Genomic DNA, 18,458 nt, shown 5'->3' on the forward strand with positions numbered 1-18,458 from the left:
ATGTAGGCAAAGCAGCTTCAGAGAAAAATGCAAAGATGACCTCAATTACTACAGGGAGAACAATAAAGACATCATTAATATCATGCAAGCGGCCATGGTGCCAAGTGCTCAGCTACCCTCCGCGGCATGTTCCAACGCCAGGGCTTCCCTGGGTGCCCTCTGCACTTCGCCTGCATGCTCCTCCAGGCAGGGGCTGTATTCACTGGCAGTCCAGGCAACGTGACATGAATATTACCCTCCTCTTGTGGTCTGCCCCAATGAGACAGACAACAGCCTACGGGCTGCTCTAAACCGTGGAGGCTTATGGCGCTGTTGTAACATCACGTATTCATTTGTTTCTAATTTTATCAAATTAACTAGGCTGAATTTTCCATGCTGCCTCATGATGAATATTTTTTAGAAAATGTATCCCACTGAGAGGCAGTCATTTCCCAGCAGGAGGAAAGGGGAAACCTTCTGGTTTGCTCCTGTTATCATGTTCTTACATGGGTTTTGATGAGCAGCCACAGCTCCCGCAAAGGGGAGGTTCCCACACGTGCCGGTGCTGGGCACTGCGACCCAGGCTCATGGGGCTCGGCTGGGCTTCAGCTATTCTGCCCCACTTTGGGGTGCCTTCACTTCCCTCGCACTCAGGATTTCCCTCCAGCTTCTGGGCAGCAACTGGGCTGAAGCTGAGCGTAGGGGATGAAGGGCAAGGGGACGGGGAGCTGTGTGGTTGCTGGATGCAGGGTACCAAGATACTTGGCTTTTGGAGATGTAACATCCTGAAAACTGAGAGTTTCACCATTCCTCTACTGCCTACCTATTCCTGCAAAACCCACTGATAAAATATGCTCCTCATCTTACTCTAAAGGCTTATTCATGCAGAGGGGGAGAAGCTATTAATTTTATCACTCTGTTACATCAAGAGCTAAATGGAGTTATAAAGCCAATGTTTCCAGACATGATACTGAGCCACAAGGCACTAATGTTGCCTCATATATGACGGGAATTCTGCTCCTTTCTATTTCTTTCAAAGCCATGAATGATATGACAAACAAGCACAAAAATTTACATTAAAAACCCATGAAAGTTGCACAATGAAGATTTCGGTAGTTAGGAGATGGTGGTGCAAGCTCATTTTCCTGCGAAAAACTTTTTTTTTTTCTTACCAGAATATGCCTACATCCCACTTCACAGAGATGGTTACTGCTGCGTATTATACCTTTTCTGGTAGCTGACTTGAGACCCTCTAATCTGACACATCCCAAAATCTATGGGATGGCTGAAAATGTCAGGGTGTGATGCTCTTTCACTATCCCTCTGTTTTTCAAAGGAAGCCTTTGAATTAAAGCAGGCTTTCAAAATCCCCTCTTTTTACCTGTTTTTATCCTGCTGTCTCTGCTGATAACTCCTCCAGGTTCAACACTTATCACATAGATAGGCAAATCCCATTCCCGGTTAGATGCTCCGCCTGCTACAGTCATTCCCAGCGATTCTGTGTGATCTTTCCGGACAGCCACCACCTTCTCGTGACAGGTGACGGCATGAAGGGTGCTCTGTGATGGAGAAAACAGCAACAACAAACACAGTGGGCACGGGGACCTCCCTGACAGCTTAGGCATTTTCTACTGAAATGAATATTTGTTGAGGGAATGCGAAAGCACTTCACAGCTGCCTGCCACGCCTGGCCAGATGGCAGGCATGACTCTCTCCAGGGCTTAGGCATCTGCGAGTCAGAGCTACCGCCAAGATAACCTGTGCTTTAATAGTTAAAGAAGTCAGGCACTGCTCCTACCAAAATCCGAAGTGTTTTAGTGTTGAGACTAATAGAAGCAGGTCTTTGAAATGTAAATAAGGACTCTGATTTAAAAAAAAAAAAAAAAGTTCTTGATATTAATATCACTAGTTGTCCTCATATCTTTGACTATCAGGTCATGGTTCTTATCTTGCTGCTTGCAGTCTGAACATCATCTGTATAGTTAATGAGAAATGGTCTACCTGCTTTAAAGGAATAAAACTCTTGGGGACAGATTAGAAGATAGACATTTCGTTTGCTCTTCCAGATTTCTGTGTTTCTGTATAAGTTACTGGTGGGAATACACTCAAAAGAATATGTGTCTATTCAGGAAAGAGAAGGACATTTATAGAGTGACGAGCCAGCAGCTTCCAGGGTGCTCTTGCTAGTGCTTGTGCTTAAAAGGTTGCTTTGGGACAGCCACCTCTACTGTCTGAGGACAGACATCCCCCTATTCCTCCCCCTGAACAGGAAAAGTTACATACACACCGCTGCGCATGCAATAACTAGTGTATGAGCGAGGGTGACACAAACTCACAGGCGGCCTCGGGATGGAGGGGCAACACAAGCTCCAACAACACCTGTGAGCCGAATGTCACATTTACAATGCATCCAGCTCTTACAGAAGAGTTCGAAAGACAAGGATACTTCTCCAGAAAACCTGGATTTAAATGTTAATGCTTTGATTTCCTTAAGTATTTCATAAGCTGTGCTCCTGGCATCAACTCCTGAAGATCCCAGCCCCTCTTGCAGGAACAGCACCATTCACTCCAGGCTTATATGTAGATATAATAGCATGCTGCTAAATACATTTCAAATGTACATACATTTCAAATGTATATTAAAAAAAACCCCAACCTTCTCATTCACAAGTGTGACCTCACATTTATAACATGCAAAAATAATCTATAAAATTCATTTAAAGCCACATTAATCTCTTCTTAGAAATCTGAGATCCCACAAAGACATTCCACCTTCATTCCTGGGCCAGCAGCACAGAAAGTGGAGCAGGCGAGTCCACAGCTGCTCCCGCAGTGATGACGATGGACGAAGGAAGACAGCGGCAAGAAGTTTTTAGGGGAGTAGGGCAGGCTATATCTACGTTTTGCGGTTTTTTTAAAGGTATGTTTGGTGGAACTAACTCCACATCAGGATTTCTGTGATGCAACATCGACAACAAACCCCAGAACCTTTCAGCAGCTTAGTAAAGGATCTCTAGATGCTTGAGCAGAACAACAGTGGCTGCCACAGAGCTCCAGGAACAAAAAGGCAAAGAGCTCAGTGGAAAAGGTCTTCTCTTAGTCACCGGGACAAAAAACAAACTGATATAGTTGTTTGGACATATCACATCTGATCCGTGCAGAACACAGGCACTGTGTCAGAGTAATTGGGCTTATGGCTTGCAAATGAGCCTAAAAATTTCTGAAGGTTTTATAACATTCCCTTTTAAAAAAATATAAATGTTCTAGTCCAGATAATTTTAACCTTTCACCTTTGTCTTTAAGGTGTAAATGTTCTAAACTTTACTATGTTCTATCTTCGTGCAAACTAAACAATATTTCATCCATGTTTGTGCAAAAATATTGTCCTTTTTCCCTTGGAAAAGGATGGATTTCCATCAGGAAAAGGCCACTTCCTGAAGCATGTGGGATAGGGGCACTACTAATTTTCACAAAAATGCAGTCTGAGATTTTGTAGCAAAACATGAAATTGGAATTAGACCTTCAGCTCTGAGTGTTCAGAGCAATCCTGCTACTTATGCAGTGTCCATCATGTCTCAGACACCAAAAACATTAGCTGATAAACCAGCTAATGCTCTATTTTTGAGGAATCGGCGCAGAGGGAAGCAGATTTCAAAGCAGTGCTTGGTTACAAATTGTCCTGTTACATTTCAGTGAAGAATCATAGAAGTACCGGTACTTGTATGCTCAACCATGTAGGACCAGTTTTCCTTTGAAGCTACTCTTCCACATGTCATTTTTTACATGGTTGCAGATAGAAAGGAACTGGGGAGACTCGGCTGAGACGAAGGCAGTGATGAAAGGAAAGTAAAGCCTTTCTTAGTAAACACACGTAGAGCTTTCTTGGAGGTACAACTGATAATGAGTAAACCAGTTAAAAGGCAATGTTTATCAGTGACTGCATTTCAGTGCATTCTCTTCTAAACAATTGTCCTTCTCTGTCATTCTGAAGTGACCTTGGAGGCCAGGAGAAGAAAAACATAACAGTTCATCTCCTCCTCTTTTTAATTTTTTTCTTTTCTGTATATTTACTGGAAAATAAATATTTACAGCAGATTATCACAACATCAAAGCCATGACACGTGTCTTGCAGGCAAAAGACATAGCTGTGTCTGTCTGGAAAATGTACTTCACCTGAAGGCTAACCTGCTCGTATGGTCAGAAAACATTGCCTGCTCAAGCAACAGGGCGACACGTTTGTTTTAAGTACTAGACAATTTGTTAGAAAGGAGTAAGAAAACGGTTCAAATTAAAAACAAGTGCTATTTAATTGATGGCAAAGCTCCCACTGACTTCAAAGAAATCAAATCTGGCCTGTTTATGTGTTACAGCCCAGCTTAACAACCTCGGCTGCACAAGAAAGTGTTTCTGACATCTTCTCTTTTCTGAATCCAGGCAACAGCCAGAACAGTTTGGGCTGTGCCTCCCCTATCTCTGTACACAGGAAAACAGCTCAGTGAGAGCATGTGCAGGACCAACTCCCGGCACACCATACACCCGGCATCACTGCCACCAGAGAAGGACGTGGTCACTACAGACCATCCTCCACTTTCTCCAGCGCCTTGTTGGCTGTGTGGCTGATTGCCATTGGCAATGGCCTGAAAGAGAGCTGCCTCCTCGCGCTTTCCAGATGGAGGCAGGCTGTCATGAGGGCAACAGCTTGTCCAAAAGCAGTTCCTGAGCCGTCATACAAGCAAGACGGCTGCTGGAAGCTAGAGTTTATTCTTGGTGCTGAATACAGCCAAGGCTTGAGAGCAGATTTCAGCCCGTGTTTACATACATGCTCTACAGTGAGAGCTGCCTCCCTCAAAAAGAGCATTCCTGACCTGCTAATATCACCTCCTACAGTAAGCTCAGGGGACAAAAAACACCTTAAAATTAGTCAGAATTCAAGTCAGTTAGCAGTCTCTCTATCAATCACACTTAATAAAGTAATCCCACTGACGGCAGCAGTTAGCAGACTCATCAAACCATGCACACATAGGAAACTCCCTTGACAGTAAAGTCCGGCCAACAAGCATTGCCTTGGTTTTGAGCAGGAGCGTGCACTGCGTTAGGACACTGTACAGGCCCTAGGCTTGCAAGCATTACTCCTGCACTAATGTCTATTTAAAAACAAATAACATTTTAAGTCTGCCAAAGCCTAGAGTTTAAAGATCTTGAATTGCAAATGATGTTCAGTTAAACCTTCAGCAAAAGATCATGAGAAATTCAAACTGACACACTCATACCCTATAAAAGGGCAAATAACACTCCAGTAATGATTGTATCAGACCAAAAGCCCACAGTGCCCAAAGCTCATCCTGTCCACCGGCTGTACCGATCTTGTGATCTATTGCCAGAGCACTTTCTCTGATCTAAGCCCTCCACTGCACACACACAAAGCTAAAGGGAGCTTGGAACAGCTAGAATTTTCTTTTTTCGGCTGTGATCTTCCCTGGAAAGTGCCCAAATGGTGGCGCTGGACAGAAGCCCACAGCAGCATGCCCACTCATGTGCTTATGTAGCACCCATCTCCTGTGGCAAACTGGAAATCCCCCTAAAAGCCGTGACCTATCCAATAAAAGATGATTTATTAGTCTTTAAAGGACTGTTGCAAGGTCAACATTGGCCCTTCAATCTCACAGCTACCCAAAATAATGTTGGATTTACCAAGAATTCCCATCTAACACCTCTTGGTACAGGAAGAGAAAATGAGGATCTAGGGCAGTTTATGGAAGACAAGTCATGTTCTCAAATAATCCCATGTGGTATCAATTAATCAGATCAACGTGGTAGAGCTAGCAGGTGCTCGGAGCTTCACTAGAAATCATACAGTAGCAACACAAGCTAATTGATGTCCTACACATATCTCCCTAAGGAAATCATTACTTCATTAGGAAGTAATGCCTTGCAGATGCATGATTAGTTGGGCACTATTTGCTACTGGGTAGTAGCTACCGAGCATTGACTCTGCTCTCTGGTTTAACTCCTGCTGATCCAGTCTCACCTAACAAGGGCTGCGATTGTGACTTCGTGGAAAAGGAAAACTAAAAATAGATCAATAGACACTAGGATACTTTTTACACATAAAAACACTGAATAATGTAGTTTTTTTGAAAGAAAGAAAAACTGCAAAAATGGGTATCTTTAAGCATTTGTAAAATGCAGAACTAGGCTTGTCTCCTGGCTGACAGCTGTGCACCCGATCTGACAGCTGGTTCAGCCCAAAGGTCCCTTTAAGGACACAGCTGGCTGCCCATCAGGCAGGATGGATTTAAACTCTGCCTCTCTACCTCCCTGATGCACCCCTGGCACGGGTGGCCAGGGGACCAGCTAACAAGGGTTTGCATAAGTGGTGACACTCAGAGCGATTAATGTAAATTAACCAGGCACGTGGCTTTAAATTTAGTGAAATAAACAAATTCAGCTCCTGCAAGGACATACCTTGTTCCATCTATAGTGCAAAGAATAACATTGAGTAAACTCAGAAAAGGTATTTTCAAAGCTCTTGCTGCATTGGTTTCTGCTTTAAAACCTCATATATTTGACCATAAGAGTCTCTCTGCCTTATGCAGAGGGCATATTGCAAGTCTAAATGCACTAAACACACGATGTAACTGGGTACAGAGGAGCGGCTGGAGGGACAATTTGGTAACCAGAGCTATATCTGTGTGAGATGGTTGCTCTGTGCCACGTGGCCCTGGGTCGGGTCCGGCCGTGCTGCTCATTGCTGGCCCTCGCAGCCCCCATCCCATGCGAGTGCCACGTCCTGCCAGAGCAGAACCAACATGTTTTGGGTCCAAAGCTCCACAGAAAGACAGCATGCTTACAGCGGCCGTGGAGACCGCAGCTGCTGTCTGCCAGCCGGGTCAGAGCACAGGTATCTTAAGAAATGAGCAACAGGCTAATAATGACCATAATTTTCAAGCAGCTTATGGGAATCTCTCAGGCCAGCGTAAGAAAGCTTTTTGCCTGAAGACTTTCCTCCAGATGGAGAAACTTCAGATAAGCCTCTTATTTTCATTGGAGCGCATTGCCCTGTGCTGGCTCGCACCGCCAGCCAGGTACGTGCCCATGGCCAGGACGCTGTGTGCACATCAGCCCCCTGCCCCACCACTGCCCTTTGCCTTCTCCTTCTCTCCCCACCCCAGATGGATTCAGGGCAGAAGCAGTGTATAAATAACAAGGAGCACAGCTTTTATATTTCCATTGCGAAATAAGGTGACAGAAACCAGAGATAACACACTGAGACACTAAAACACCAGCTGCCCTCCCAGTCCCCTGTCCCACGGACAGCAGAGGAACCACATGAGCGCTCGTGCCCTCACCTTGCCGGGGTTGTTTCTCTCGGCAGGACAGGGCTGGGGGCTGCTGCCGCCGTAACTCCAGCCCGTCTCCTGCAAGATGTCGGGGGTCTGCTGCCTGGTCTGCCGTGACACGACGAAGTGAACCTGCTTCTCGCTGGCCTGTGGGAGGAGGTACAGCGTGAATCCCACCACCCCGGTGCAATAAACCCCTCCACTTCAGCCCCAGAGGATTCATGAAATGTGGGTCCCATTTAAGCATGGTTTGGTTTTCCCACTGACATGGCTGCAATGACATAAAGCAGTAGCATCAGTTCAGGTCAATAAAGTCCATAAAAATTTACTGCCAGCTACTTAATATTTCTCTTGAAAATTTGGTGTTAATTCTGAAAAACCCTTCCTATCTGCCCCAAATTTGGCTGGAAGCAGTGATCCACCACAGTGAGTGCTGATCAGCTCTCGCACACACCTGCGTACAGCACTGCAGAGCAGCAATGTGCCTGCCACAGGAGAGGGACAGACAACCAGAGCTGCTGCCACCAGATGGGAACTCGGACAAAGATGCAACTAACCCTGTAACAAGGGATGTGCTCTACCCTTGGTTGGTGAAAGTGGGGAATAAATGATGTAACTGAGTCCACCTGCATGCAACAAGCATGACAAATGTAAGGCAGCTTAAAGAAAGGGAGGTGCAACCGTTTTGAGAAGTAAAATCTTACTGCACCAGAGCACAGAGAAAGAGAGAGGGCACAAGCAAGCACACAGAGTAATGGAGTTTAGGATGGGAAACTAGCCCAAACTCTCACTCTAGGAATAGGAACTGCAAAAACAATTAACCCAAAATAAGCTCAAAATGCTTCTGGGCCTTTTTGCACAACGCAGTCATAATATTTATGTGCCTGAGAGATGCAAAGCTTCTACTGAGTTATGTTTGCTCATTATTTTTAAGGTGTTCTGTGTGTGCCTGATATTAGTGTTATTAATTCTGTGTGCAGGTGAATTTTTTCTGTCTTATTGAATCAGCACTGTTTCCCTAGAAACAAATGGCTTCATTCTTCCCTCAGTGAGGCTCATGTGAATCCTTTGCATCACACAGTGGTGCAAAGATAGAGCTGAGAGTGAGTGGGGTTTAGCGGGGTAAATCATAGCTGTCTGCCATAAGGGCAAGCTAATATATTGAACTGAAGTGTAGAAATAGCCTCAATGCTATAGAAGCATACTCAAAAGATAAAAAAATTAATCCTCTAATCTCCTTCTCTCCAGGCTAAAGACCGTGGTGTTGTGGCGGGCAGGAGGGGCTCTTAAGGGCCCGTCTCCAGAGGGACTCCTGCCTGCTTGCTTGCAGGTTATTACCAAGGAACTGCTCAGTATCTAGCATGGAGCCCCCCGCAAGCACATCTGGAGGTCCGATCCCCCTGGGGTTGCGGTAGCAGTGCTTGTTGGTACCACAGCCCCAGGGGCATCAGACCTCCAGACTCGCTTGCTGGCACGCTGACATGCCCTGCTCGCTGGGGAGAAGCTCCAAGGAAAGCTTGCGTTGAACAAGCAGCTGGAAACCAAACCCAGATCCAGTTGCGCTATTGAAATCAAATCTCCCGCAGACAATTAACAGAAGCCAGAGGAAGCCCCTGGGACTTTTGTTTTTATAGTTTGGTTTGTCTTTTCTGGAGCTGGATTCAATAGTAGTAGCCGAGAGTTAAAAAAAAGCTTTTGAAAAATGCCACTATCGTTAAAAAAAGGCAACCTACCTCTTCTAAACCTCCACCTTCAAGCCTGAAATCTGCATGTTCAGGCTGTGCTATTTCCAAGGAAGGTGATACCTCAGTAAAAGATGTGCACTTCTTTGTTACTTTCCCAGTATCTCGGGGGATGTTAGTTTTTTCACCAGCAATTCAAATCTCCACAGCTTCATAATATATTTTTTGGTACACACACACATATTTCAAAATAACTTTATAGGTATTTTACCAGGTCTGTTTTTATGGAATATTAATTCCTGGACTCTGGACTCGACTGGTATTCAAAAGCAGAATGCTGTATCTCGGGAGAAAGGAAGCCACCCTGGTCTCTAGTTTGTAATGATTGAGATGGAACCGAACAATACAAGACTAAAACTCCTAAGGGCGTATGGCCCCACGAAAATCCAGTTTTCTCTAAAACAAACAACTTCAACTTACGCAACTTCTGTTTAAAAATCATCTGCTGCCACATGGTTAGTCTCAAAGTTGGTTATTTAGAGGAAGGTTGTAAATGTGATTAATTCTCGTAGAACGGCTAGCAAAAGTTCAACAAGAGTCTCTATTGCAATGTCACATTTGTCTCCAGGTCAGTCAAGTTGAGTAATTTCTCAGAAGTCCAGAGTGTTTTAAAAAGTTATCCAAACAACAAGACCAGCTTTTGTATTTATGTACTTCCATATAAAAACCCATTAACATTTCTACTGATCAGAATATTAATTACTGCTTCATTCTGATCCCTCCCTCCCTCCCTCCCTCTTACCACTTGTTTTTCCCACAATTCCTTCTCTGTTTTTTTTGCTGAAGCAAGAATTAAAGAAATGAGTTTATCTTCGAGACTGAATGCAAGTAACAGCTTAAACAATCTACTAGAATTAAAATTTGTGTTACAGCCAAAGCAAGTCAAGCAGGGAGGCAGAGAGACGGCGGCAGCTTCTGAGCATCTAGTAGGCAATTGCATCCTAAAAAAAAGGCAGCAGTGCTGCTCTCGGTGGAAGCTGCCCCATCTCCTGCATGGATGATGGAGCGTGGATATGCTCCACATCACAACCTGCTTTCTGCCGGCGGTGGTTGTCGTGATGGAGAGGGGGTCGTGCACCCGTTGCAGCTGCTCCGAACTGCGGCGGGAGAAAGAGGGAGAGAGGAGAGCGAACATCTGGGGGCAGTAAAGTCTGGCTCAACCCGTGCAGCTCGGCTTGATGTGCTCACACGAGCACCCACTGATCTGTTACCTTGTTCCTTTTCTTGTCACTCCCATGGAAAACAGATGTGGAATGTCACGTTATTTAGATTAAAAGTGCCACATCTGACACAAGGCCATGACTAAAGATGACGCGACAAATGGGAAGCAGCAAACTCCCAAGTGTTACGATGTGTGCACGTTCCTAATTAGCACTTACGCGTTTTCTTCATTTCAGTTCTTGTGACTGAGCTTATAAGCAGCCAGACACCTAATCTACTGATTAACAACTGCTTCGCATATGCTAATGTATAATTGCTAAAGGCCAGAAGAATCAGATTTGTCTCAATTATTAATTATTTAGAAGTCAAAACTAATCAGATTCCACAGAAATCTGATGTTCTCCCAGCTGTGCTTGGCCTAACAAGCCACCACCACCTTTTAGTGAACGTTAGTTCTGTTTTTGAAGAAACTGATGGCGTATCTGAAGCTTCCACCACCATTAATTTGAAGACCTCAGTGTACTGTGAGTGACACACGCTGAGGTCTCAACAGGCAGGATGCTGTTGAGAAATCAGAAGACACAGTAAAACATCCCTTCGTGTAAGAAGTAAATGCAAAACACTTGCGGCTTCAGTATAACGGATTTTCTCTGGCATGACGTGGAAACAGGAAAGGCAAATGATAATTGATGAAAAAACATGACAAAAAAGACACAGGTTCTGGGAATTTTGCATTAGACAAATGTGATTCATAGAGCTCATATCAATGCAATGTAATCCTGGCTGTTTGGAAACCTGAGTCTCCCCTTTGATGGGCATGTTGTTTAAATTCCCAGGGACTGGTGTGCATTTCAAGCATTATTATAAATAACATCCACTCTTTGGAACCCAATAAGAGCTTTAGTTGCGTTTTTAAACATTTGTGTGTGAATGGTCTCATTAGTCATGTTTTCCATTTCATCTCTAGGCTGCATGTGTTTTTTGCTTATGAAGCACTGTTGCCTTGTTTTGTAGCCATAAAGAACTGTTCCAAGAATACCAATTTTTTAGAAAGGTTTTAATTCCAGACTTGTTCCCCTCGGAGAATTTAAACCTCCCCCACTGCCGCCTTCTGCTCCCAGTTAGTGAGCTACATAAAGTAATCCAGAAAGATGCTGGACCAGAATTTCAACGACAGGCATTATGCAAGGGGATGCTGTTTTCTTTACCTATGCTATAAACTTCCCAATAAAAGTTGGCTACAGCCAACTGTGAACCTATGCTAAAGAAGGAATCCTTTCCACAAAATGCGTGGGTTAGAATGCTTCTTTCAGTCTGACTCATGTTAGCCTGATTATACCTGTCGGAAAGGGGAAGCAGCCAGCCTGATTTGACATCTTGTTATTGAGGCACATGAAATTCTTCAATATGTGAACACTCTGCATGCTTCCAAATGAAATGTAAAATTGCACAAGTATAACAACTGCCATAAATATGAGATAAAAGCAACAAAGGATTCTTGGCTTTGCTTTGTATGTTGAAGTTTTCTAAAAATGTAGGCTGTAAAGAAAGAAAACAAATGAAGATGGTTCTGGAGGGGAAAATAGGCAGAAGCTGACTGATTTTGTAGCTGAGAAAGGCACAGGCTTTTTTTCTGACGGTTTTGTGGTAAGACTGTTTAGTGCATTGCTGAGGCACCCCTTTAGTTCTCCATGTGAGTCTAAATAGAGATTTATAAAAACTCCATTTTTTCCAAAACATCTGGATTTCCATATGCTGGATTTAGGTAAGAAATATCTACAAGCTATGGAGTACCTTCAGTCGTAAAACACACAGAGTCTGGGAGGATGATGTTCATCCTGAAACATGCTGTCCATTGCCTTAGGCTGCTCTGGTTTGCTCTAGGGCTGCACCAGGGAGCACTGTGGCTCCTTCTGAGCTGGAGGAGTCGGGACACAACCGGACCCAGTCCTCCCAGGGTGCAGGCTGGCCTGCCTTTTGGCAGATGGCATCACTCTTTGGCAACGCACAGAGTATATGGATGTTTACATTGATCTGTACATTACAAAGCCTGATGGTAGCAGGCAACACTGCAAGACTCCATGCCCATATTCACCCTTGTAACCACAGTGAAACCAAGGAGCTTTTAGAGGTGTAAATTCCCATCCGAGCTTGATACGTTTCCTTCCCTCCCCCAAATACACACACATTAAATTTGGCCCCTGCTTTGTAATGGACGGTGAAAATACACTGCTTGGTTTTTGCAAAGTTCAGAAACTGGGGTCAAAGTGGTGGTGACAAACCTGTATCAGCTGGGCTGCGCTCTCTGGACTGCCATACTGATGGTCGTGCCCATTAATGGCCAACACCCGGTCATTCTCCTGAAGCTGTCCATCACGGGCAGCCACGCCGCCTTCCAGCAAGTTGAAAATAAATACCCCTGGTTCATCGGCTTTGCGGACCAGCTTTATTCCCAGCTGCTCGTCCGGACTGCTTTTGTTTAGCACAACATGGAAACTGTTGTCCCTGTTGCAGTGAGCATCAAGGGAAAGTCCGCTGTTTCGGCATCGGTACCTCTGCTCTCGGAGCACCATCAGTCGGAGCACGTGGCAGGGTTGCTTCAGGATTGACAGGGCGTAGTTGTGAGGCACATTTTTGATGTCCATGCCATTTACCTGGAAGAGAGAAGCGTAAATCAGCAGCAGAAAAACCGTCTAATCTGAATTGGCACTGGAGAGGGCAGGTCTTTTTACACAGGTGTCTTCATACGAAGTGACATGTGCCATTTCAAACTGTGTCACGCAGGAGGCCAAGTTTGTGGTGCAGAACAGTCTTACCCCCAAGGAAAGGACACTCTGTACAGACACTTTCTGCCTTTTTTTTTTCCCTTTCTTCCTGATAGTCTCCAGACATACTTGTTATTTTTCAGCTTTATTATTGCGCTTTCCCAAGCTCCAGTATCCTTTCATATTTTTATTCACTAGCTTCTGATTCCAAATCGCCCTGCCAGACTTGCCTTTCACTCCCACCACTTTCCTGCTGTTTCTCTTCTTCATTATCTCCCAGCTGTTCTAGGTACAGTTAAAAAAATATTCCCCATTAATGAATCTCTAATTAAAATGAAGAAAAGAGCCTGAAGTAGAAGTTTAAATGCCCTGGATATTTACTAGCAATTATGCTGATATACCACACCAGAGAATCGGACTTTTTACATTTCTCAGTGTTTTCCAGGTAAGATTTAGCTCAGATGGCAGTAAAACTCCATAACAGTCACTTCTTTAATTTGGCTGTGGAAAAGAAAGAGAAAAAAAAGAGCTTCCAGTCAATCCTGTCATGTCCGTGTGTGTAAGAGTGACTAGGCATTGCACTTTATCACTGCTAAATGAAAACCAGTTGCAAGGTTGTAATTCGTTGCTGGCTGGAAAACCCGAATCAGACAAGTTATTTCCATGTAGTTTTACCTTGCACAGGTTGAACCATTTAAATATCAAGAAACGTCTCCAAACTGCAACAGAAATGTTCCCCAGCAAGGACAAAAGCGTTTGACTGGCATTTGTTTTTGCAGACTGCCTGTATGGGCACAGTGGGGCTGTCCCCGCTGTGGTCTGATGGGGGGACTGCACCCCTAGAGACACAGCTCAACTAACTTTAAGTTGCCAGCTTGGGTACCACAAACGGCATGAGCTGCACCAGCATGGAGCTGAAATTGCTGGGAATCTTCAATAAATCCCTGGGCAGCCAACCACGGCCAGGGAGAGCTGAGCCAGGCCCGTCCATGCTGCAATCACAGCTTCTCAGTGCAGTTTGGATGTGCCCTGCAGGAACAGTTTTGGCTCAGTAGTGTCATCAACTCTGCCGTTCTGTGCTGGCACCAGGACAAAAGGCCTCCCCGAAACGCAAAACCGGGTAACAGTCATCCAGCTGCCGCCCGGAACCACAATCCAGAAGCATGTTTAAACAGTGCCAGAGCGAAGTATGCCCACATCATGATCCTGACAAATTCCTTTGGCCCCGGTCTGTCAGACATGAAACAGAAAGCACGTCACAACCCTGGCATGCCTCAAGTGTCCTCAGCTACCACTGGGGTCAGCAAAAGCCAGGAAGGCATGGTCGCTTACAGGTGGTGCTCTGAACTTCAAAGGATGGTATCCTTAATAATTACTCACATGGAATATGTAGTAGAAGAAATCGGTAGGGCTGGGAAGAACTACTCACTAACCCTACCAACCAGGCATGCCAAAGCAGGCAGTAAGATGGGCATCCAGAGTCCCACCTGGAAGACGACCATGAGGTATGCATGCCAGACCTTGCAGTCCACCCCACTTCCAGCTCCTGTAGCCTTATGCCAGCTAATGCCACGCTGGTTAGCCTGGGTACCAGCACCAGTTTATCCACGGCAGCACAGCCCACAGTGAACAAAGCAGCCTGCTCAAATGTTTAGCTGTGATTTGGAAAACCTACGCTGAGCTCTTTGCCATCTCTGGCCATGCTGTCAACAATATTTGAGCTAGCTGATTTAAGCTGCTTTGAGTATACCTGGGTGAGCTGCAGCTGTACCTTTGGCTTGCAATGTGAATATACCTGTGCATTCCAACTACACACCATCAAAACATCAAAGCAAGGAAAGGATTTTCTGTCATCACTCTTTTCTTCTAAGGATTGAAGCATTAATATAATTTAGCATCCTTGCAGAACTCCAAGTTGCTGGGGCAGCTGAGAGTGCAGTTCCCATTCAAAAGCTATTGCTGAAGCCACTGCTCACAAGATACATGATCTTTAATCATCTGGCCTAATTCTTGTTCATCTGTTATACATTTCTATAGAAACAGGAGCAGAAGTAGCAGCCAACAGCTAATGCCTGAATGCTGCTCAAGTTTGTTCTTAGAGATTTCACCTGTGGCTGCTGGTGGAGCAACACTCCCAAAACAGAGTGGGCAGCGTCTCACTTTCTGCAGTGCTGAACACATCATACAGAGGAGCTAGATGCTGAAATAACTTAACTCTGATCAGGCCCCTATCACCTATCCTGCTGTAAGTGGGATGTAAGGCAATGCAAACCTCACTAACTGAGATTTAAGCCCGCAGTTCAATAGAAACAAACTGGGCAAAAAGCCCAGCCTCTGCTTTCAGAAAAAAAGCTTTTGCACCACTGGGCCAGAAATGCCAACAGTCTATTGTGCTGCATTGCATTTCAGATCTACCATGTTTGGGTAGAAATCAGAGAAGCCTGGTAGTGAATAGGAAAAATAAACATATCTGTAAGCCTCAAAAACTGTTGAAATGAATAAAATCATCACAGCATGCAGAGGAACTGAACATCTTTCTGCATGCATTATTCTACCCACACAGACAAGCAACACTGCAAATCTCATCTCATGATCGACTTACACCGTTGTATTCTTTGTTAGGATACTTTTATCTTGTACCTCCATAGTACTGTACCTTTAGTATCATGTCTCCAGGCAGCAATCTTCCATCTCTGGCAATTACCCCATCTCGATAAATATGCTGTATAATAATGTGAACCAAAGGAGTCTCACTGCCTCCCACAATCCTAATGGCCAGGTTTTCATGGGGATCGGTACGGTTGATCTTAATGCAGGTAATTTCCCCATCTGGAATCAGGTGATACAACCTGGGAAAACCTGGAAATGCACATTGTAAGGTATTTATTTGACAACACAGCTTTGCTTTGTTAAAACATGCACCGCACAACTTCAGGTACCTGCCAGTTGTCCAAACCAGGTTTTATGCATGGATGTGATTTATCCTATGTGGGGAGGAAAGGATATGTATGCTTGCTGAGTGGACTTGTAGGGATCTTTTTTAATTAATGCATTCAAACTTCCTTTTTTTCCCCCAAAACACAGCCCTAAACCTTTGATGTAATCCAGAGAGATGAAATGTACTTAAAAACAGTTACACGTGCTAATATTTTAAGGGAAAAAATACATTTTTAGTCACCAGAGACCCCTCTGAACCAGGCCACGGTTCCTTGCTGGCCCTAGAACAAATGGGCACGGACATCTCGACAAACATCCATCCCCGCTGTGGTGGGCTGCACACCCTGCCTCACTGGTAGCATCCCAGGCTGCCCTGTTTTCCTCCATTTTTGGTGCCATAGCTAAGCACTGGGTGCTTGGCTTGTGACATCCAAGGAAGCGTTTTTTTAACTTCAGCTAGCAGAAAGGCAAGATTTCTCAGGCAACCCAAAGCACACAGTAGTTTCCCTACCAGACCCCTCTCCTTTCTTCACTGCTTGAACTCTAGGAAGTAGGAATGACTGGCTCTTACTGCGACGTGCCTGTATTAAAACCACAGTATGGTCAAGGTGCCTGGAGGGAAAGATCTCCGCTGGCCCTGGCAATCTGGGTGTGGGGAAGAGGGAGTAATGGTGGGCAGGGGTCCTTTTTGTATTTATAATGCACTGGATAAGAGTATCCTCTTCCAAACCCTACTTTTCAACTGGCATGTTTGCTTTCACAGCAAGTCACTAATACTTTCTTTCCTTCTAGGTCATTGCAAAATTTTAACCCACATTCAACAGTGAGCAAAGTTGAAATAAAAGCACCAGTGAGTTTTCTAGCACAGGTGTATCAGCCTTCAATTATTTTGAATTCCCCATAGGTGAGAGAAAGCTTTTGAATTTTTTGTGTGTGGGTCCAATCCAGCGCTTATATGAAAAAAAGTTAAGTAAAAAAATTAAATGCTAATATTTTTTCAATAACCTATTTTAGAAATGAAAGTACAGTGACTGTTACTGAACAGCAGCAAAGTGTTAAATGAAAATTAACAGAGCAGTAGCTGAGATAGAATAAATATTTTCTACTACAGAATTAGCAGGCAACAAACCAGCAAGGCACGAAAACCTTTTGGGAGAGAGCAAGGGGAAAGAAAGAACAGGAAAAAAATATTAAGAAACACCATGTTGCATCCCTTACCACTTCTTTGATCATATGCTCTTCAGGGCGGGAAGCTGTCTTCCTCCACGTCTGTAAAAAGCACCTACCGGTAGCACAGACTTCGACTTTGTGGTTTTACACAGAGTTGACAGGCAATAACAGTCTATATAGATAACTATACAGCCTTCATCAACCTAATATCCAAGTATTCATTTACTTTATACTCTCGTAGTAGCAGTTTCTGCACTAATACAGGTTTACTTCAGTTTTGCACACAACTTTAATGTCTCAGGAATGGAAGGGGCTTTATTTTCCCCATGCTCCTCTATTTTCTGAACATTACCTGCCCAGCTTGTAACTTGTTCGCGTCTCTCTAGCCTGAAGGGTGGATTTGCTCCATCTAAATCCAGGCCTCTAAGCCAAATGCATAATTTGGTGATCTACTTGCTCTGGCTTCCTTTATAGTGCACGGGCCCCCAAAGGGAGCGATACCCGCTTCACCGCTAAATCACCCCTGGAGGTGCTAAACTCTCTCCACTGCTATGTAAGAAGAAAGAGGCAATTAACTCTGGCATCTCAGTGGGGTGCTCAAAGTCAGACCATACAAGTACTCCTCGAAAATCACCAAAGGCCTGATCCCTGCATCAGTATAAGCATGCACATTTTACACTCTCATCGTGGCTATAAGGGTATTTATATGTAAGAATGCAAATGATAATTTGGATCCCCAGATCTTCTCTGCACGGAAATAGCATAAATAAATATCTCTGTATATTTTGCAGACTACCAAAGCAGTCCTATAGCAGAACTACTTCCATTTTCAATTGCATGATGATTCATCTCATGTCCTAACAAACTGTGCTTTTTGACTCAAACACTCATTCTTCCATACCTCATTCCGAAAACTTTTCTAAAGGAATTACCCAGTTACATTTCTTGACCATGGAGAACTGTGGACCGAACAAGCTATTGATACTCTCGTGTTATTTCAGTCGTTTTATCCCAGAGAAAAATCAGAGCAACATGGCAGTGAACAAGTCTCTATGCTTATATAAGACTTACTTATATCTTTACATAAGGTATAAACTGATACAAGTTTCTTTGCATCTTGAAAAATGCCTTGACTGGTTTATTAAGTCTTGCAGTGGCACTTGACTGACTTTCAATATGACTCTATGCTGATTCTTTTAGAGGAATTTTTAATACCTAATTTCCTTCTGAAGTGTGCAGTCTACAACAAAACAAATCTTCCCAAGACTTTTTTTTTGCCAGTCTGCAAGTCACTAAGGTTTCTTTTTTCATAGTTAGCAGGATGTACTGCCTCATCTCCTGTCTTCATTTGATTTGTGTTCTTT

At 44.2% G+C, this 18,458-nt stretch overlaps 1 protein-coding gene across 5 annotated transcripts in view; it reads right to left on the bottom strand.

The window, feature by feature from the left end:
* Positions 1-18,458, bottom strand: part of LNX1 (ligand of numb-protein X 1) — a 78,842-nt gene that overhangs the window by 9,347 nt on the left and 51,037 nt on the right. For all 5 annotated transcript variants that reach the window (XM_076336248.1, XM_076336249.1, XM_076336247.1 and 2 more), the window contains 4 exons: positions 15,644-15,846; positions 12,505-12,876; positions 7,329-7,466; positions 1,361-1,538 (listed from right to left, as the gene is read on the bottom strand). In XM_076336248.1, the coding sequence (XP_076192363.1) occupies positions 1,361-1,538; positions 7,329-7,466; positions 12,505-12,876; positions 15,644-15,846 (891 nt within the window). The remainder of the gene's footprint in view (positions 1-1,360; positions 1,539-7,328; positions 7,467-12,504; positions 12,877-15,643; positions 15,847-18,458) is intronic.

This window comes from Aptenodytes patagonicus, chromosome 4, assembly GCF_965638725.1.
Source record: "Aptenodytes patagonicus chromosome 4, bAptPat1.pri.cur, whole genome shotgun sequence".
Classification (NCBI taxonomy): Eukaryota; Metazoa; Chordata; class Aves; order Sphenisciformes; family Spheniscidae; genus Aptenodytes; species Aptenodytes patagonicus.